Here is a 20,231-nt window from a genome sequence, read left to right as displayed (position 1 = left end):
TTTTTTTTTTTTTTTTTTTTGCCGTGAGTAGGGGTGCATGCCTTTAATCCCAGCACTCAGGAGGCAGAGGCAGGTGTATCTCTGAGTTCAAGGCCAGCCTGGTCTATGAGAAGAGTTCCAGTACAGCTGGGGCATTACACAGAGAAAACCCTGTCTTGAACACCCCCCAAAGGAAAAGAAATATGAACTGGGTGGTGGCGCACGCCTTTAATCCCAGCTCTCGGGAGGCAGAGGCAGGTGATCTCTGAGCTAGCCTACAAGAGCTAGTTCCAGGACAGGCTCCAAAGCTACAGAGAAACCCTGTCTCAAAAAAACAAAAAAGAAAAAAAAAGATATGGTTTCTCTTTTCAAAAACTTATGTGAAAGAAAAATTAACATACTTATTGAAAGAAAAATTTTTGGCAACTCAAGGGACAATATCAGCGATATATGTGTGTGACTGATATATTCATGTATTTATCCCCATTTCAGTTGTTGCCCTTTTTAACCATTGAATGAAGCAAAATATATGGAAAATAAAGAAAGAATACATTTCTAGGCAGGCCAGTAGCTTGATTAAAGCACTGCAGAGTAGTGCAGCGTGGTGTCATACCCTTGTTATGCCAGCCCGTGCAGCAGGACTTCAGAGTCAGCCTCGGCTGTCCAGTGAATCGGAGGCTAGCTTAAGTATACGAGATCTTCTCTACAAACAAAAGAAACACAATTTGCAAAGGGTCTCCTGAGAACAGAATTGAACACTTTGGTAGGAATGAGAAGTCTGTTTTTAAGAGAACTTAGGTTTATAAGTTCTTGAAAGTTAGGCTTACATGTTTAGGTAGTGAATGATCATTTAAAAACTTTTTAAGATTATGTCGGGCGGTGGTGGCGTGCGCCTTTAATCCCAGCACTCGGGAGGCAGAGGCAGGCGGATCTCTGTGAGTTCGAGACCAGCCTGCTTTACAAGAGCAAGTTCCAGGATGGGCTCCAAAGCTACAGAGAAACCTTGTGTCGAAAAACAACAAACAGGCAAAAAGAGCTAAATACATACTGAGTTGAGAGTAAAGATTAATTTGATGGCGTTTTATAGGGTGGATGGAGTAAACCAAAGGGATAGGCAGAAGCTATTGGGAAATTGCAGCTGTATCTCTGTGGGAAGAAATAGGTTGTCCATGACACTCAGTGATGGGTGTTTGGAGAGCACGAAGACAGATAGCTCAGTATTGATCCTTAGTGGATAGGGTCAGAATAGGAAGAGTGGGGACTGGCATGCACTTACCACAGGTGGGCAGAGGCAATGGAGATTGGGTCAGGTGGGACCCTGAAAGGGAAACTGACTTGGATTCTGGACATGTCAGGGTTGAAGTGTTGGCGGGACGTTTAGACCACAGCATAGAGCTTTATGTACATTGCTGCTTTATAGAGTCCTCAGGTAGTCAGCCTGTCTCATGTCTGAATGTCAAAAGACCACATTATTCAGAGCACAGGCAAATCTCTAGAGGTGGAGTAGTTACAGCATGCCTTAGAAGTTTGGCAGGTGATGTGTTTGAGCAGTCCGACATACTCAGGGATGGAGGGACTGTGTTCTCATACCCCTTGGCTGTAGGCTGAAGTAGTTAGCACAGCTCTAATGGTACGTATGTGTCCTTTCTTTCTTTCTTCATGGAAAATCCTTTATTTTCTCGTTTGAAGACACATAAACCATTATTCCATTGTCTGCAACTTCCTAATTCTGGTAGTATAACATGGGGTTTCTTTTTTATTGACTATTAATATATATATATATTTTTTGGGGGGGGGGTTTCAAGACAGGGTTGCTCTGGAGCTCTGGAGCCTGTCCTGGAACTCTCTGTAGACCAGGCTGGACTTGGAACTCACAGAGATCCGCCTGCCTCTGCCTCCCGAGTGCTGGGATTAAAGGCTTGTGCCACCATTGCCCAGCAATTTACTTCTTAAATGTTAAAACTTGAACAGTCAGACCAAGAGACAGCCTGATGTTTTCATGTTCAGTCTTGTAATACTAATACCAATACTAATACTAACACTAATACCAATACCAATACTAATAACTAATACTAATACCAATACTAACACTAATACTGGTGTTTGTTTTGTTTTACTGTTGCAGTGCCAAGACCTGACGCATTAGACAACGAGAGGTATGGAATCCACCAGTTACTTCTTTTTGTTGTTTTGATGGATTCTGTTGTATTGTTCTGGTTACATGTCCCTAGCCCCATGTTCTGGACACAGCATTAGACACCTTGTCCGTTCTGAAATAATCACAAGTCCCAAAGTTCAGGTTGAGAATACGCAGTGTCTTCTTGCCCTTATAGTATGAGAACTCTCTGGAGAAGGAGCTTTAGTGACTTACAGCCTGACTTGCCGGGGAAGTAGCTGTGCTAGTAAGCCGCAGCGTGAACACAGAGGGAGCTAATTTAATTTGTCTCCTGGCTTTTATCCTGCATCATTTGGTGTTTTCTGTGACCTGTGGCTATTTTTTAAGTTCTGGGTCAGAAAACATTGGTTCCTGGCATCAGCAAAGCAGTGCTAAAGATCCCTCCTGTGTGTCTTAGAGCTCTGCTTCCATTCCTTAATCCATCCACCACATGTCTGATAGAGGAATTTCCTCTGCTGTGATTGTTTCTTGTTTTGCTTTACCCCCTCACATTGCCTCCCTCTTGGCTGCAGTGGAGTCCGTCAGACTGTGCTTTTACTTTGTCCCTGGATTGCAGTCACAGGGAGTTGCAGTGGTCCAAGTGTGGTGAAGACTGTGTTCTGATCACAAAGGGCCTTGGAGCTAGTGGCAGGTTTATACCTGTGGACTGAGCCACTTGCTCATAGGGTGGAGTTGTCAGAACAAGTTTGTCTTCCTAGTCCCCAAATTCAAGTTTCAGCCTGGTAAGCCAAGAGGACACGTTTCACATCCAAAGCACCTGGGACTAGCCGCTCCCTGCCCGTTTAAACCCGAAGCATTGGCTTCCTGCACAGCAGGTAGGGAACCCTAAACAGCCTCCTCTCACAGCTCCCCCTTCTCTCTCCCGTAGTTGGGGCTTTGTGCACCCTCGTTTGCTCAGCGTCCCCGAGCTCTGCCACCATGTAGCTGAAGTCTGGGTTAGTGGGACCATTTTCATAAGGAATCTTTTGCTTTTCAAAAAGCAAAACCCAGGCAAGGTAAGACCTCCCTTTTAACTTTCAGCTCTGACCATCATCAGTTCAGCTCATGTTAAGTTGAAACCCTATTTCATGATGTGTCCTCATTCAGGGAAGAAGAGACTTGAGGTTCGTAGAAACAAAGGGAGGTTATAGGAAGGGGTTCCTTGTGGCCATTACAGTAAAGGCAAGAGCAGGACTCCGTGTTTGGTGTGCTTGTCACTTGGAGTAGCCGTTTTCTTTTCTTCTTCTTTTTTTTTTTTTCTTTTTAAATTTCTTTGTGTGCTGGGGATTGAATCCAAGGCTTTCTGCATGTTCGGCAAGCTCTCCGACTGAGCTACATCTCAGCCCCACAGAGCAGGCCATTTTCTTGACTCAAGAAGGGTAGGAAAGCTTGCTTGTGGGCATTCTTTGTCATATTGAATATGATAAATTGTAGGGTTTTATATTTTTGCTTTCTTACTTAAAAAAACTCACCACTAATATGCGTTTTCTGAGAGAATTTTTGGCTCTAACTTACTCAAAGCAATTTCCTGGCATGAAAGGTCAGCTGTATGGGACTAGCCATGTAAAAGAAGCTTGAGTAGAAGGGAATGTTCTCTTGACTGCCCAAGGAGAATCCCTACTGGACTCGAGTAACCGTGGCTGTTGTTAGACATGTCCATGCTTGACTCAGAGCATAAAGAACCTTTAGTCACATCTCCATTAATCCCCACCCCACCCCAGTCCTTTGCTGGGTGGCAGAAACTTATTACTGCTTCTTGCTTCTCCAGTTCTGCTTGCTGAGCTGTGGGATACTGACCTTTTTGGCCATGTTGGGCCGCTACATCCCTGGGCTCCTGCTGTCCTACTTGATGCGTAAGTATAAATGTACTTTCCCTACAAGCCGTATGCTGCTCAGAGCTTTCCAGTCATAGTCAACCTTGGGTCTAGGGCATTGGTTCTTATCTTCCTAATGCTGCAACCCTTTAATACAATTCCTCATGTTGTGGTGACCCCAACCATAAAGTTATTTTCATAACTGTTGTGATTCCTAATGTAAATATCTGATATGCAGAATATCTAATATGTAACTCCTGAGAAAGGATCATTTGACCCCAAGGGGTTGCAATGCACAGGTTGAGGACCACTGGTCTTGGAAGAGTGCTATTAATATTTTTGTTCTCCAACAATGACTTTTTCATATCCTCAGGGCACGATTAGTGTCGTTAAATGTCTTTTCACATGGAACTGGTACTCCACATATAAAGGCATAAACTCCATTTTCCTTTGGGGGTGCTTGCAGTACTGGGGATGCAGCCCAGCATGTCATGCATGTCAGGCAAGTGTTGTGCCACTCACGTATGTCCCCAGCCCGTTTACCTAGGTGTAGTAGGTGTAGGCGTTGATGAGGGTTCACTAATGCACGTGGTGTCTTACCCTGAAGGACTGGCTCTGTAAGGAGAAGGTTTCCAGACAGTTCTGAGTTCCTTCTCTGTTCTCGCTCTGGAGGACTTTTCCCTCCTCTGAAGTACATTTCTATAACGTAGTTACTTTTTGTTGACATACTGTTTGAGGCTGGAAGAAATTTTGGGTATTTTATTTTGCTTATATTTTTGTGGGTTTCTTTGTTTGTTTAGAGACAGGGACTCTCTGCATAGCCCTGGCTGTCTGGGAACTCACCATGTAGAGCAGGTTGGCTTTGAACTCACAGAGATCCACCTGCCTCTGCTTCCCAAGTGCTAGAATTAAAGGCCGTGTGCCATCATGATGGGCATCTAGGTGTACTATTTTTGTACATAATTTATCTCAGAATCACTGGTTGTCACCATTTTGCTTTATATTTCCACACTTCCTGGTTCTGTCCCTGTGCTGTCTGTGGCGTATTATATTGTTTATAGCCATGACCTGTACCCTGTGGAGGCTACAGATGTCCCGTTCTCAAAAACTGTATATAACAGGCATTGTTAGTGAGGGGACCAACAGAAAGAAGCAGAATTGTTCTGCCCCTTTTGAATTAGGACACAGTAGCAGAGGGTAGGCAGGATTGCTTTGTGCGGTCTTCATTTTCCTACTGTTTTCACTCTTAGTTGTCATTGTCATGATGTGGCCTCTGGCTGTCTACCACCGGCTGTGGGATCGAGCCTATGTGCGACTGAAGCCAGCTCTGCAGCGGCTGGACTTCAGTGTCCGTGGCTACATGATGTCCAAGCAGAGAGAAAGACAATGTAAGTGTCATGGGGTGGCTTTCTTCTACATGACAGTTTGAGAAAGAGGAGAAGCCAGGCCTCACATACTGGATAAGTCTTTAGAAGCAAAAGAAATAGGGTCCATGAGATGGCTCAGCAGCTTGTCACCAAGCCTGATGACTTCAGTCTAATCCCTAAGACCTCATGATGGAAGGAGAACACCCACCCACACACAGTGTGTTGTGCTCTCACTTCTACAGGTATACTATTTCACATGTATATAGAAACAATAACTAGATAAAAGTAATTTTAAAAATTTCAAGTAGAAGTAGGGGATGGTTGGTAGGAATACAAAGTGGTAGGGAGGTGTAATATCTTATTTCTGAGAAACCTAGGCAGGCTTTCCAATTCTTCTGACTTAGAATCCTTAGGCCTTCATTTTAAACCAGTTTGAGAAAAGCTCCAAGTTGAATGAAAGACATTGAAAATGTCTGTAGTCCATCTGCTATTATGAAACACCTTCCAAGAGTCTGAGCACCATATCGACTGCTTGCATATACAGTTTTAAGTAATCTTTGCATCAACCTTGAGATTCAAGTGGTTTTGAACTGAGTAAATGTTAATGTAGGATTTTTGCACTTTAAAGTTAGCCTCTTTCCATTACTGAAAGCTGTCTTCCAAAGTGGACTGAAACCAGCCACCATAGATGCCAGAGTACACAGCATAGGTGCCCGACACAAAAGGGAGCACCAATGTGCCCCGTTCTCTGCTGTTACCAGTTTGGGTGTTTCATTAAACCTTGGCCTTCAAAGAATCCCATATGTGGTCACCAGCTTCATCTGGGCCAACTAGTTGAAAAATCTTAGTCCTAAAAGCCAAGGTGAGCGCCTCCCTTCTCTTGCTTATGACTGCCCTCTTATCCCTGGCAAATCTTCAGAGTTGCTAGGTGGTTTGGTAGTTTATCTTCTAGCAAGAATCTCTAGAGATGTGGAGGGATGTTGGAGGAGAGATGTAATCTCATGTTACTACTTAGCCTCAGCATCCTTCAGACATTGCTATGTAGACTTAGAGCCTTATTTAGAGGGTCTTTTCCTGTGTTATGGTGTTTTTGGAGTTCAAAGGGAGTTTTTCCCTTGAAGGCATCAAGGTCTTCTGCTCTTTCCACATAGTACGCCGCAGAGCTCTACACCCAGAACGTGCCCTGGACAACCACAGTGACAGTGAAGAGGAGCTTGCTGCATTCTGTCCTCAGGTATCTTGTGTGGAAGCTGTTCCACTGGGCCCATTTTCTTAATTCCTTTTTATCCGTCTGGTAGCTCACATTAAGATGGTAACCAGGTTTTAAGCCTATCAAGGACCCTCAAAGACCCTAGATTCCCCTTATTCTCAATAGCAGTTCTGAGGACAGAACCTGGTATTGTATGGGGCCTTAGAACTCAGTTTGAGCCTGGTGAGCAGCTTGCTCCATCAGGGGAAAACCTGGAGCTGACAGAAACTTTTCAACAGCCAGTCCTCCTAGAGGTTTGGTTAATAAGTATATTTTTCTGGTTACCCAGGATTGTCTGAGCTCAAAAGGTTGATGAGAAAGAATGTTTCCTTTAGGGAAGCACCGTAACAGGCATCAAGATGGTGGGCGCAGTTCTCATCTCTCTTTGATTTCACTGGTGGGCTTGGGTCTCTTCTAGGGCTTGCATTAGTAAAGTGAATTGGTGGTGGCATCATCTTTGACTTGTTGCTGCTTTCTTTTTGTAAGCTGGATGATTCTGCTGTGGCCAGGGAATTGGCTATCACAGATTCGGAGCACTCTGATGCTGAGGTCTCCTGTACAGACAACGGCACATTTAACCTGTCAAGGGGCCAGACACCTCTCACAGAAGGCTCGGAAGGTGAGAACCTTTGGCTTGAGTTGATAGTAACTCTGACTTTTGTGTTATAGCTTCCTTAGACAGGAGTCTTACTGTTGCCCCTCCTCTCCTGGGTTGTGGCTCAAGTAGCAGAGTCACCCGAGGGTGTGGTATAGCACTGCTGATACTGCTGCTTTTCTTGAAGCCCCCAGTCCATTATTAGTCTTTGCCTCTGGCCTCATGGGCACAGTAGAGGAAGACAGGCAGTTCCGTGGCAGTTAGTCATCTAATTGGCAGATGGTCATCTGAGTGATGACGAAAAGCCAACCAGTCCCACAGGTTTTGCTTTATCTTAAGAACAGGGAAGCTGGATGGTGGTGGCACTTGTCTTTAATCCCAGCACTTGGGAGGCAGAGGCAGGCAGATCTCTGTAAGTTCAAGGCCAGCGTGGTCTACAAAACAAGTTCTAGAACTGGCTCCATAGTTACTGAGAAACCGTGTCTTGAAAAACCAAAAGAAGAAGAACAGGAAAGCTGGGTGGTACTGGAACATGTCTTTAATCCCAGCACTTGGGAAGCAGAGGCAGGCAGAGCTCTGAGTTCAGGGTTAGCCTGGTCTATAGAGTGAGTTTCAGGACTGCCAGGGCTACACAGAGAAACCCTGTCTCGAAAAACAAAACAAAAAGGTACAGGGTAGGGGAAAACCTGGTTTTTTGGGTCTGGAGCACAAGGGGCCAAGTAGCCACCATTTTCACACTAGGTCTGTGTTCTCTCAGACCTAGATGGTCACAGTGATCCTGAGGAGTCATTTGCCAGAGACCTTCCAGACTTCCCTTCCATTAATGTGGATCCTGCTGGCCTGGATGATGAAGACGACACCAGCATTGGGATGCCCAGCGTGATGTACCGCCCCCCACCAGGGGCTGGGGATACCCAGGTCCTGCCTGCTAGTCGGGATGAGGCTGCACTGCCAGAGCTCCTGCTTGGGTCCCTTCCTGGAGGATCTAACCTTACCAGCAACCTTGCCAGCCTGGTCTCCCAGGGCATGATCCAGCTGGCCTTGTCAGGGGCCTCCCAGACAGACCCTTCTGGCCCACCTCCCCGAAGAACAACAAGAGGCCTCCTCCGGGCTCCTAGTTCAGACCTTGACACTGATGCTGAGGGAGATGATTTTGAACTTCTGGACCAATCAGAGCTGAATCAGCTAGACCCTGCCAGTTCCAGGAGCCACTGAGAGGAGACTCCTTTGAGGGGGTCACTGTGATGTAGGGTTTTTTTCTCCCCACCCCATTTACTGTGATGGGGCAAGGGAAGAACCCGGTCTTGTCCCCTGAATTTTATCTGTGTGCTGTGTGGCCTGGCTGATGCAGAGGCCTGCTGAGAGGACATACTCATCACCTTGCTGCCAGCTAGACATTTCTGTGCTTAGTCACTGAAGTGAGCACATGCTGCCCCGAGGGAGACATCTCTCCACAGGGCGGTACTGCAGGCAAGAAAGGAGGAATAGTGGTTCCCCTTGGGGAATTAACATTGAGGTGGTAGTGCTGGTTGTTTTTAGGTCTGGGTGCTCAGGGGCCTTCACTGATGTAAGAGCCCATCTCTTCTCCTCACCTCACGGGAGCCACAGAAGTCAGGCAGCAGCTACAAGAGTTTCCATTTTTGTCTTTTACCATGATTTGACTTGTGTTCTCAAAGCAAGTTTGTCCTTTGGTTCTGCAGAGCAGGCCCACTTCCTGTCCCTGAGCCCATCTTCATTTCTCGATGACTGACCCTCAACACTGCAGAGTGCTTGCAGAACGTAAGAAATGTGAATGTGACGTGGGCTGAGCCTCTGTGTCACCTTGAGCTGTAGGATCAGCTGGTGACAGGGTTGGTGAGTGCCTCTCTGTCCTGAGGTCTCATGGAATCTTTTGGAGCTGTGTGGTTGTCTTTGGTGCTGTTAACCCCTGGCTCCATTTGACCATCCATCTGAGCAGCGAGCAAAGCAATATCATATCCATTTTTATGTACTAGTTCCTCCCTTGCTCCTCCTCCGGAGAAGCAATAATTCCGCAAGGGGTAGGTGGCAAAGTAGCACTTTACAAATGGCTGTGGCATTCATCCGAGGAGCCAGCAGCTCTTCCATACTGCTTCCTAACTCCTTTGAGGGTGAGCCCTCAAAGTAAGGATGTGTTGGTAACCAGCAGACACTGCTCTGAAGGGTGTGTGTTAGCAGTCCCTGGTCAAATCATGTGAAACAAAGCCCTGTAAATGATCATTGGTTCTAAACCTTTGCCAGCCTACTGCCTCTCTCTCTGTCTCCCAAATCAGAGCTCAAGCCAAATTCTCTATCCTCTCCCTCTTGCATTAACCCTTTGCTGATCCTCAGGGACCACTCCCCCAGCACCCCCATATTTGGGTGAGGGACGTTGGACAGAGCCCATTTTCATGTGCTGCAGGTTGGGGGTTGTGCTAACATGTTTGCTCTTGGTTGATGGACAAGGTAGAGAGGCCAGGGAGTGAAAATACTTAACAGTGAGAAGGGCAACGGCTAGGTGCCTGTTTCATAGTCATTGAGTGTGAAAGTTAGGGAGGTTCTCAGATGCTCTGGACATCTCTTTCCTTAGAGCCAGCTGTGTTACAGGTGAGCTCTCTGGAGGAAATGGGAGGTGATGGAAGGGAATGGAATAGTGCGTGTTTGCATGAACGTGTGTAACTTCATGCTTTGGGAGTTGGCAAGAGGAAGAGGGAGGGAAGGAGAGCAAAATCCAGAAGGTCTTTCTTGTACCAGTGGGATCCTGCTCTGAATCTCCCGAATCTTCCACTGTGAATTGGGGTGGGGGGTGGGTGCTGGGGAATAAATCTTGTATGAGAACAATCTTTAAGAGACTGCCATTGCATGGTGTACTCCTTTAATAGGTCTTCTCTTACTAATCTGGTAATAGCTAATTTGGGGCCGTGACCACCTCAGAAGGGGATACCCAGGTAGGTGTCAGGGGCTCACCTGCCCCTTCCTGTTTCTCCCTTATGAAAGCATTTCCCCTCCTACAACCAAGACATCAGTACAACACCCTTGCTGGCGCTTGTCCCGTTAGGTTTTGTTTTGTTTTCTTCCAGATTTATGTACCTGAGCATTTGCCTGCCTGCATGCACACACACCACTACTTGCCTGGTGCCTGGGGGGTGGGGAAGGTCTGATCTCTTGGAAATGGAGTTACAATTAGCAGTTACTTGAGTGCTAGGAACCAAACCAGGGTTGTCTCCAAGAAAACCAAATGTGCCTGATGGTGGCCCACACCTTTAATCCCAGCACTGGGGAGGCAGAGGCAGGCGGATCTCTGTGAGTTTGAGGCCAACCTGGACTAGAGAGTACCAGGACAGACTCCAGAGCTTCTGAGAAACCTTGTCTTGAAAAAAAGTGCTCTTAACTGCTGAACCATCTCTCCAGCCTCATTATTCCATCATTTTTAACACTTTTTTTTTCCCTTTCTTTTTGCAAGACAGGGTTTTTCTGTTTAACAGCTCTGGCTATCCTGTCTACTTTGTAGACCAGGCTGGGCTCAAACTTTCAGAGATAAACCTGCCTCTGCCTCTCTAGTGCTGAAATTAAAGGCGTGCGCCACCACTGCCCGGTTTCATTCTTAACACTGCTCCTTATATAAGAGGAGACCAAAAAAAAAAAAAAAAAAAAAAGATCTGAACAAAGGCTAATTGAGTTTTACGCAGCAGAAGACTTGAAAAGTTAATACTGTGCCTTTCCGCGGGACTCTGAGCTGCAAGGACAGCTGCTCTTTGACCTTCAGCAGACCTCAGAAACTAGAAATATTTATTTCAGGCTCCACCGGACTGACCACCGAGGTCGGGAATGGAAAGCACCTGTCAGGTGTTGCTGCGGGGGCTAACTGGCTACTTGTGGCTTGAGTAGTAGCCTCTACTCCCTAGCGCCGTTTTGGGCGTTCAAACCACCGCTGGTGTCGAGCGCCCCCTACACGCGACACACGGAAACGGGCGCTGTTTGGTGCTCCTTTTCCTAGCCACGCTCCCGGGGGGTGCACCCGGTGACTCTGAGCGGCGCGGGAGCTGGGACCCTGAGGTTCCTTCCCCTTCCCACCCCTGGGCCAAGTTCCGGATCACGAGTGCTCACATACGGCAACTTAAAGTGGAAGGGGCCACTCGGTCCAGCCAGTGACCTGTCGCAAAGGCTGACGCTCAGTTTCTAGACCGCGCCGGTTGGGTGGGTGGGGGGCGGCCTACGGGGTCCCGGAAGGTAAGGGCGCATTTCCTGAAGACTTCAGCCAATAAGCGTTAAGATTTTCCTCCACCGGAAGGCGCTGTCTCCCGGAGCAACCAACCAGACCGCTGTCTTCAGTTTGGTGGCGGGAAAACGCCATGAGTAAAAGCCGGGCCGAGGCTGCGGCCGGAGGTAACGGCGGCGCCCGCAGGACACGGGAGGGGAGCGGGCGAGGGGTTTAGAGGTGACTCGGTCTCCCACCTCGTCTCTCGCAGCCCCCGGGATCATCCTGAGGTACCTGCAGGAACAAAACCGGCCCTACAGCGCGCAGGACGTATTCGGAAACCTGCAGAAGGAACATGGACTGGGCAAGGCGGTAAGACCCCACCCCCTTTAGGGGGGGGTTCCCTCCCCGCCGAACTCCCTTTTCAGGCGTGGGTCCCCTTTTCCGTCACCGGCCCACGTCCTCTCATTGCTCCACTCTTCCCTCGGCCAGGCGGTGGTGAAGGCGCTGGATCAGTTGGCCCAGGAAGGGAAGATTAAAGAGAAGACGTACGGCAAACAGAAAATTTATTTTGCCGATCAGGTGAGAACTCCCGCTGATTAGCCCCCACCTGAGAACCTGGCTGAGCCAATCAACTGCCAGCATTAACTAGTTAGTGTTGAGGCACCTCATAAAATTAACCTAACCTGTGCCAGAAAAGGCTTCAGGCATTTTTTTTTTTTTAACTTATTTTGGTTTTTCAAGACAGGGTTTCTCTGTAACAGTCCTGGCTGTTCTGGAACTCACTTTGTAGACCAGGCCGGCCTCGAACTCAGAGATTCGCCTTCCTCTGCCTCCCAAGTGCAGGGATTAAAGACGTGCGCCACCATTGCCCGGCTGGCCTCAGGCATTCCTAAATCATAGGCACACTGCCTATGATCACATTTCGCTAGTGTTCATTTGAGGTATGGACAAAAGACAGAAGACCCTGGCTTGTTACTGCTCCCAGCCTCTTTTCCGCTTGGAAACGCTTATTGTTTCGTCTAGCCCCACCCTATGCCCACAACCACAAACATCAAATTTGTATTCTCCACCTAGACTTCTCTCTGGATGCCTCTCAAATACTAAGCATCAGTATCAATATGGCCGAAGTAGAATGCTTGATCTCTGCCCCAGTCTCCGCCCGCCAAACTGGCTTTCTAGCATTCTTTTAAGAGAAACACTTTTCCCCAATTCTTGTTTTTTTTTTTTTTTTTTTAATTCTTGGTTTCTTTTACTTTGCATATCTGACATGTGTGGTTATTTATGAATTATATCCGATTCCCCCGACCTAACCCTTTTTTTGGGGGGAGGGCAAAGGGTTGAGACTGAGTCTTACTATGTAGCCCAAGCTGGCCTCAAACTTACTTTCTTTCTCGGCCTCCTGAGTGCTGAGTTTCTAAGTGTTTGTATTTACCAGAATGGCTCAAGGTTTTCTTTATTGACTCTAACCTGTCTTCACGGCTCTCTATCAGACCCTCTTGGATATTGTAGCCAGAATGATCTATCTAATCACATATTTGGCTGGTAAAATGGCTGAGGGGCCTGGAGGTAGTTTTAGACTTTCTGAAGCATTTGTTCTCACTGTTCAGCCCTGCCATTGTAAAACAAAAGTAGTCATAGATGATGCAAAGGAACAGACATGGCTGCAAAATTTCATTTTACATGCACGAGTTGAGCAATGGCTCCTGTTCTTCAGACTCACCTTGCCTGAGTTTCCTGTCACACTACATGGTCTGGCGTGCCCAACCTTTTCTAGCTACTCCCAGCATCAGCTGAGGAGGCTCTCGTTCATCCCCAGCGGCCCTCTTCTCGCAATACCTCCTAGGGAAGGAGCCTTTCCTTACCCAGGACCCACTGAGCCTCTTCCACTGGAGATCTGGTCCTCCACTTCAGAAGGCATGTTGCTTCATTCTTTTAGATGATGAGAGGTTTTATTGCTAAATGGAAATATATTTCTCATGCTGGTTTTTTTTGTTTTTCTTTTGTTTTGAGACATGGTCTCTCTACATAGCCTTGGCTGTCCTGGAACTCACTATATAGTTCAGGCTGGCCTCAAACTCAGATTCACCTTCTGTGACTCCCTAGTACTGGGATTAAAGGCGTGGGCTGTCACACCCCCCTTACACTCTGAGCCAACATCGAAGCTCCTGGGGACAGGCACTGCATTTCACCTTTTGTTTATCTTTGTGCCTCACATGAACTCGCTTGTATTTCTCCTCTTGGCTGGCAGGACCAGTTTGACGCAGTGAGTGATGCTGACCTCCACAGCCTCGATGCCAAAATTGCAGCCCTCACTGCCAAGGTGCAGAGCTTACAGCAAAGCTGCCGCCACATGGAGGCTGGTAAGACCAGAACCCCTTCCAGGATGCCACGGTTTGGAGGTCACAAATTGCTGACAATAGTTTCTTATCTGCAGCATCTTATTGCAGCTAGGAACCCCTTTACCAGGTGCCTACACTATTACATTGAAAGAAGTGCAGAATTACTTAAGGCTTTTGTGTACAAAAAGGCAAGACAAGAAGCCACTTGGTTTCCCTTCCGCAGTATGAGCACGCCACATTTTATTTCCGCTTCTTTAATTACCTGTGTATCAGTCTGCCCAACTTTATATGCCACTGTTACTTTTAGGTGGAGAAGGAAAGAGAAATAGAAAACTATGCTGTAAGCTTTTTTCTTGAGCTTTTCCAGAATGTGGGGTCCTATTCTGGAGAGGTCCCAGAGCAAGATGGAAGCTGACCTCCCACATCTGGGAAGCACCTGCTGAGCAAGACGGAATCCATTCCTCACATGTCCCTGGTAACACTGGGGGTGTGTGGTTTCAGAGCTGAAGGAATTAACAAATGCGCTGACCACTCCTGAGATGCAGAAAGAGATCCAGGAATTAAAGAATGAATGTGCTCGTTATACTGAGAGGCTAAAGAACATCAAAGCAGCCACCAACCATATCACTCCAGAAGAGAAAGAGGAGGTGAGCGGGGAGGCTGGAGTCTGCCTGTGCAGGTCTGGAGTGAACATGAGGTGCACAGACGGCCGTGGTTCTTCCTTGCAGGTGTACAAAGACAGACAGAAGTATTGTAAAGAGTGGAGGAAGCGGAAGAGAATGGTGAGTGAGAGCTCCCAGGGTGGCTTCGGAGGTGCTGGGACGTTTCTGTACAAAAGGATCCAGCAGCAGCAGGCAGCACCCTGTGCTGCTTCTGCCCAACTGAAAGGGGCTTTCTTCCTTGTCAGACCACCGAGCTGTGTGATGCCATCCTTGAAGGATACCCCAAGAGCAAGAAACAGTTCTTTGTAAGTGACCCTTGCTCTTACTCCCCTGGGATCTTTGCCTAGAGGACTCCTTCATTCCTTTCCTTGCCCCACAGGAGGAAGTCGGGATAGAGACAGATGAAGATCATAATGTCACACTCCCAGACCCTTGAGGGGCCCTTGGTGGAGTCTGGGAGCAGATGTCCCGGGCTGGCTGCCTCGTTTAGGTGGCTGTATTGCTTTTGCTGGTCTTCACCTTTGAGTGGTGGGGAGGGAAGTACAAAGCTGGTAGTCAGAAAGAGATGCTCATGTCCATTCTGTTGTCCGTATTACAGAGGCCTCCGCAAGGACTTAGAACAATCCTAAGGGAAATTATCTAGAATATTTATTGCAATATAATTTGATATAAAAATACTTAATTTCCTCTGGATTATCAAACCTCCCAGATATCAAACCTGGGGAAGGCAACAGGGAATACTGGGGAGAAAAATACAGAAAGGTTTTCATACACCCAACATTTGAGAACCCTACCTAAGGCATCAGCCAGGCCTACCCCCAGATGACCCGAGTGTCTTCTGTAGCTATCCCCAAGTCCTAGGAGGAATGTAGGCCAACACTGGTGCTGGTACACAGTACACAGAGACGGCTGGGTGCTCTGGGGGTCACTGGGAATTTGGGGAAACTATAACAAAAGCACGCTGTTGGTGTTTAGAAAATAAATTCACATGTGTTATGCTGTGAGATGCCTGCCTTCAGAAGAGTGGCTGAAACATGAGGGACAGCAGGACCCTGGGAACCCTACCCTGAGCTGGCTAGAAAGCCCTGGCTTTGCTCAGTGCTAACCACACAGCACCAGCCTAGGCACAGGTGGCCTTTCACCCTTCGTGGCCACAAGACTCTTTCTTCTCCTTTTTCCCAAGTCAAAAACTGCCAAAATACTCCAACTTGAGCCAAGTGTTGCCCAAGAGACCAAGCAGAGGCAAACAATTTCCAAATTATATATAGAGATTGTGAGCATAAACCCGGCGGCTAGAGAAAGGGCTGAAGGGCCAAGGCTTCTGTGAGGGTTCCTGAACAGACTCTTGTTCTAGACACTTTTCCTGGGTAGGGGAAAGTTGGGTGGGTCCAACACTGGGCAATATAATAAATTAATGAGAGGCCTTCAGAGAGCAGCCTCACTGAAGTGGGGCTGGGCAAACCAAACACCAAGTAGAAACCAGCTGACCGGTGTGAGGTGTTGCAGTCCAGTCTCAGGCCCAGCAGCTCCACAGCCAAACAGACCAAAGACCTCTGCCCTGCAGGTTTCCAGGAGCCATCAGTAGAGCTGGTTCTTCAACTGATGTAGGACTCCAATCACAATTTCTCGTAGAGTCTAGGAAAGAACGGTCAGGTGTCAGTGCAGACCTGGAAGATGCCTGCCTAGACCAAATGTGCTCTTGAGCGGGGCATTTCAAATAGTCACCTAAGGGCTAGACATAGAGCTTGGGGTATGGAAGCAAAGGAGGGCTGGGAGATGGCTCAGTCAGTAAAGCCTCTAGCCACACGAGCCTAGTGAACCGAGTTCCAGCTCCCTGGAATGCACATAGAAGTGAAAGGAAAGATCTGACTAAAGTTGTCCTCCACCCTCTCCATATGTGCTGTGGGGAGGGGGAGATGTCTCACTGGTTAAGAGTGCTTGCTGCTCTTGTAGAAGACCCAGGTCTTGTTCCCAGCACCCAAATGGTGACTCACAACCACTTGCAACTCAGGTTGCAGGGGATCCAATGCCCTCTCTTTTGGCCTCTGGCACACATACATACATACATACATACATACGTGCAAACAACACACATGTTCGTAAAATGTGTTTTGTTTTGTCTTTTCCCTGAGATGGAATGCTGTCTACTTTTAATTTTCAAATGCTCCTGAAACAAACATGGAGACAGACGAGTATGCCATCGGTATGACTGACATGGTAGATATGGGTGTTCCCTGGTACAGTCTTTAAAGTACTTCACAATCAAAGTGTTGAGAAACTTAAAAGGGAGAAATCTGAGAAAAAATAGGCCTCAAGAGCAGAAGATGGCACAATAAAAGTCCTGGGACTATAGGGGGGTCAGGGTGTCTAGAAACTTCCAGTAACTGCTGCTGGCTTCCATACAGGACAACCAAGGAGTAGAGTGGCTAATGAGTCACCAATGACGTGGGCCAAAGCTGGACCTGGCACTGAGTGCTCACATTATGGTTGCCAGATGAGACCTTCACTGGGTTAGGCAGCAAGGAGAAACAGAATTCTAAACTTGTAGACACCCTGTAGAATCCCAAAGACAACCACACTGCTTTTCTAATGGTTTGGATCCGTTTGCTTGGAGGTAATAAGAGCCTCAGACCCCATGACCCCTGCTGCCACATACCTGTGGCTCACAGTGTTCCTCAATCCAGCTGAAGACACAAGCTGACAGCTCCTGGAAGCTGGCCACAGAGATAGAGGCATTGAAAGACTGGAATAGGGAGTCCATGATGCCTTGGAACACGTTGAACTTGACCTGGTCAGAGACCTGGTCCTCCCCCTCGTGAGGGTTGTCTTGATGTGCCTTCACAATCTGCTCATAGTTCCTGGAAGCAGGCAAGCAAGCAAAGCTGAGGTGCTACAGCAGCTTCACCAACCTGAGAAGCACGATGAGATAGCCCAATGGTCGCCCCAGAAGAGGATTCATAGAGCCCTTCGGGGATGCATTCACCAGCTAAACACTACTAAATCAAAACTGACTCCCTGCAACCTACAAGTGCTTTTTTTTTTTGTTTTTTTGAGACAGGGTTTCTTTGTGTAGTCCTGGCTGTCCTGGAACTTACTGTACAGACCAGGTTGGCTTCAAACTCAGATCCACAGATCCACCCACCTCTGCCTCCTGAGTGCTAGGATAAAAGTGTGCCCCACTGCCGCCCGGCCCCTGACCGGTGTTTATTTCCTGTATGTCTACTCTATGTAAAAGGCTGATGGGGACAGACAGCCCTGCCTTACAGCAACTACCTTGAGTCGGCATTGCCTGCTTGCATTCTCCGATACAGCCTTTAAACGAGAGAAAGTGCACTGGGGTTGACTTGCGCGCCCCTCAGTTCCCCACCCTTCTTACACTTTCATTATCTTCAGGGCTGTGACATCCTTGCGCAGTGTGGATACTTCCTCCTCCTGCTTTTTCTTCTCCTTGTGTAAAAACTGGATGTAGTCGATGGCTGGTCAAGAGAGGGTTGGGAACAGAGAGGAAGTCTGAACCAGGAAGATGGCTCATTTTGTTTCCCCTTCCCCTGGAAGTCAACTTGCCCAGCACAGCCACCACACCTGAGTCAGACCAGGTACCAGCCACTCCTGGTCACTACTACCTCCCCTGCCCTGTCGCCCTGGTCATACTCTTCTGTAGAACGATGGCTTTGCTGAGTTTCTGGGAGCCAATGGAGAAGTCCTGCTGCTGGCAAGTAGGGACAATGGTCTGCAGATCATCGTAGCCTCTCTGTGGAAATGGCAGTGAGATGGGTTTCTTAACTCAGGAACAAGACAGACTAGCGCAAACTTGATACCAGTTCCATGCTCAGAAATTCAAAGCATAGAGGGCCGGAAGGAGGGGGTAGGGGCAATGGACTAGCCCTGCAGACTGCTGGGACTAAGCTCAGGGCAGGGTGAATAAGAACCACACAGAGTCCTCCCTTGCTTCCCCTAGTCACCTTGATAGCGTCCCTCCTCTTCTGCTCAGCTTGAGTGTGTGCACGCCGCCTCCGGTCTTTGTAGGACTCCTTGTAGGACTCTTGCTGATAGTCACTGTCCTCGTCATCTACGCTCAGATGGAGGCAGGGGAAGGTCATGCAGGGTCCACTGAGTCCAGTAAGCCCACCTACCCCTAGTTTAAGAACCTGCTGCCCAGAGATGGCAAATGGAAGAACCTAGTATCTTAGATGAGGTGAACGATAGTGAGGCTCGGCTCAGCACTGCTCCAGCTGCCCCACGTGGACTGTGGCGCTCCCTATTAGGAAGGATACTAAGATGATGGCATAGCTGCGTTTCCCCCGAGTGTGTGTGCGAAGTGTGTTGCTGCCTACCTGTGTTGGGGACGGAAGAGGCACTGGTAGAACCGATGCTATTAGCTCTGGACACTACACTCCCCTTGTGGGCGCTTTCTACAAAAAGCCCTGGAAAAAAGAGGCCTCAATCACTAAGAAGTGGGGAACATGACTAGGCCCTCGGTCACCAATGGGCACAATGGCTTCAAATGCTGACCTCTCCCCACCAACTCCAAATTCAGCCACCACAGGCCACCCATTTCATGCTGCAATGCTCCTGTCTCTAGTGTCAACACTGCCCACAGGCCTAATTCCTGGCTCACACAGGGGCACCTGGATGCAATGAACACGCCCAGCTGTCACTGTTTCCATCATTTCCCGTTCTAGAGCAGAGAAACCAGGTGTGACCCATGGTTGCTTCCTGCTTATCCTCCAGCTCCTCCCTCACTTCTCAATCCAGGGCCTTGGCGCAGTGACAGTGGACTGTGCTCAGGTGTGGCTGGCAAGACCACAAAAGATCTACAGAGCTGAAACAGGTCATTCCTGACGCGAAGACGGTGGAGAAGCCACTCACCAGGGTCCAGGCTGTTGTCACTGTAGGCATACTCGACCTGCAGCATCAAGCAACGGAGAAGCCTGTCAGACCTTTGCCTCTTGGGAAAGGCACGAGCAATCCGCGGATGCACGTACCACGGATGCGGGGACCGCTGAATGGTTCTCCCAAGGCGAGCCTGGCTAGGCCTCAGGGGCGCCGCCCCCTTTGTATGACCCCTGCCGTTCCCGCCCCACCTCCCAGGCACGTCCCCCTTGTTCCCGCACACACGCCTCATTCGTCTCCCCACCTTGGCATACGCCGGGTGAGAGCTGTCTTCTCTGCAGCCCCGGGGCCCGGACAGCAGGGGAGACTCTGGGGATAGTTGGGGAGCCCCGCGTCTTCCGGACCCCCTACGTGCACGAGCCCGACCCGCCCTCCCCTCGCCGGCGTGCGCGTCCGCGGAGCTTGCCTTGACCCAGGGGTCCTCCGGAGAGGCGCCCGGCTCCGTCATCGTGGACCTACCGAACCGGAAACGAGCCTGCGGACTGGCCCCCAGCCTCCCAGGAAGAGGCGAGGCTCAATCACGTGATCCAGCCCACCAATCTGCAACCGTGGGCATGGGCAGGGCCAAAGCGCAGCGCTTGCGCGGCTCCAGTTATTAACCGCCTGCAGGCGGTGGCCACACCTGACCAATTCGCGTTCTTAATGCAGGCAGTGTCAGCCCTCGTGGGTCCTGCTTGCCTCCAAATGAGAATCTAGAATGGAGGCAATTTTCTGTTCAATGGAGCTCTCAAAAAAGATTGTTAAAAGGGCTAGAAGTGTACGAGTTTGGGGGAGAGCCCCAAACCCGTGAGAGCCCCAGCACTGCTCACAAAAGCGTCTAAACAGTGAGACATCGTGTACGCACGCGCACAGCTGATCGGGCTGGCAACCACAGCAGGGTCAAGAACTTCCCCTATGTCACATGATCGGATCCAAAGGGAGCACAACGCCACCCAACACCCGGCTGGTGTCTGACGCAGTGCTTGTGTAATTAAACCTTC

The 20,231-nt window shown here is 48.7% G+C and overlaps 3 protein-coding genes across 8 annotated transcripts in view; 2 read left to right on the top strand and 1 right to left on the bottom strand.

Moving 5' to 3' along the window:
• Positions 1-9,412, top strand: part of Retreg3 (reticulophagy regulator family member 3) — a 22,871-nt gene extending 13,459 nt beyond the window's left edge. Inside the window, exons 3-9 of the mRNA XM_050156451.1 lie at positions 2,105-2,135; positions 3,024-3,150; positions 3,903-3,987; positions 5,199-5,336; positions 6,467-6,549; positions 7,051-7,183; positions 7,917-9,412. Of these exons, the coding sequence (XP_050012408.1) occupies positions 2,105-2,135; positions 3,024-3,150; positions 3,903-3,987; positions 5,199-5,336; positions 6,467-6,549; positions 7,051-7,183; positions 7,917-8,374 (1,055 nt within the window). The 3' untranslated portion in view covers positions 8,375-9,412. The remainder of the gene's footprint in view (positions 1-2,104; positions 2,136-3,023; positions 3,151-3,902; positions 3,988-5,198; positions 5,337-6,466; positions 6,550-7,050; positions 7,184-7,916) is intronic.
• Positions 9,413-9,549: 137 nt separating this feature from the next.
• Psmc3ip (PSMC3 interacting protein) lies at positions 9,550-15,035 on the top strand. Of its 4 annotated transcripts, XM_050156463.1 has the most exons (8): positions 9,550-11,542; positions 11,626-11,726; positions 11,847-11,936; positions 13,606-13,717; positions 14,198-14,343; positions 14,425-14,478; positions 14,604-14,663; positions 14,738-15,035. In XM_050156463.1, the coding sequence occupies exons 1-8, from the start codon at positions 11,509-11,511 to the stop codon at positions 14,792-14,794; spliced, it is 654 nt and encodes a 217-aa protein (XP_050012420.1). In that variant the 5' UTR covers positions 9,550-11,508; the 3' UTR covers positions 14,795-15,035. The 4 variants fall into 4 exon arrangements, with proteins under 4 accessions (XP_050012420.1, XP_050012418.1, XP_050012419.1 ...); XM_050156461.1 differs by having other exon boundaries at positions 14,425-14,663; XM_050156462.1 differs by having other exon boundaries at positions 14,198-14,478.
• Mlx (MAX dimerization protein MLX) lies at positions 14,985-20,019 on the bottom strand. Of its 3 annotated transcripts, none has more exons than XM_050156455.1 (8): positions 19,496-20,019; positions 19,228-19,264; positions 18,693-18,782; positions 18,321-18,427; positions 18,010-18,109; positions 17,735-17,834; positions 17,015-17,216; positions 14,985-15,993 (listed from the first exon to the last, which is right to left on the bottom strand). In XM_050156455.1, the coding sequence occupies exons 1-8, from the start codon at positions 19,697-19,699 to the stop codon at positions 15,937-15,939; spliced, it is 897 nt and encodes a 298-aa protein (XP_050012412.1). In that variant the 5' UTR covers positions 19,700-20,019; the 3' UTR covers positions 14,985-15,936. The 3 variants fall into 3 exon arrangements, with proteins under 3 accessions (XP_050012412.1, XP_050012413.1, XP_050012414.1); XM_050156456.1 differs by having other exon boundaries at positions 19,658-19,844; XM_050156457.1 differs by lacking the exon at positions 18,693-18,782 and having other exon boundaries at positions 19,658-19,864.
• Positions 20,020-20,231: the final 212 nt, after the last annotated feature.

Source organism: Alexandromys fortis, unplaced genomic scaffold (genome assembly GCF_014885135.2).
Source record: "Alexandromys fortis isolate MF-2015 unplaced genomic scaffold, M_Fortis_MF-2015_v1.1 scaffold_31, whole genome shotgun sequence".
Taxonomy (NCBI): domain Eukaryota; kingdom Metazoa; phylum Chordata; class Mammalia; order Rodentia; family Cricetidae; genus Alexandromys; species Alexandromys fortis.
The sequence above is the reverse complement of the archived record's forward strand: the minus strand, read 5'-3'. Positions and strand labels throughout refer to the sequence as shown.

Coding starts and splice junctions, on each gene's coding strand:
- Psmc3ip (XM_050156460.1), top strand. CDS start 11,509: ATGAGTAAAAGCCGGGCCGAGGCTGCGGCCGGAG. Junction 11,543..11,625: donor GGCCGAGGCTGCGGCCGGAG/GTAACGGCGGCG, acceptor CGTCTCTCGCAG/CCCCCGGGATCATCCTGAGG. Junction 11,937..13,605: donor AAATTTATTTTGCCGATCAG/GTGAGAACTCCC, acceptor CTTGGCTGGCAG/GACCAGTTTGACGCAGTGAG.
- Mlx (XM_050156455.1), bottom strand. CDS start 19,699: ATGACGGAGCCGGGCGCCTCTCCGGAGGACCCCTGGGTCAAGGCAAGC. Junction 18,783..19,227: donor TGACAACAGCCTGGACCCTG/GTGAGTGGCTTC, acceptor TCTTTTTTCCAG/GGCTTTTTGTAGAAAGCGCC. Junction 18,428..18,692: donor CTCTTCCGTCCCCAACACAG/GTAGGCAGCAAC, acceptor ATCTGAGCGTAG/ATGACGAGGACAGTGACTAT.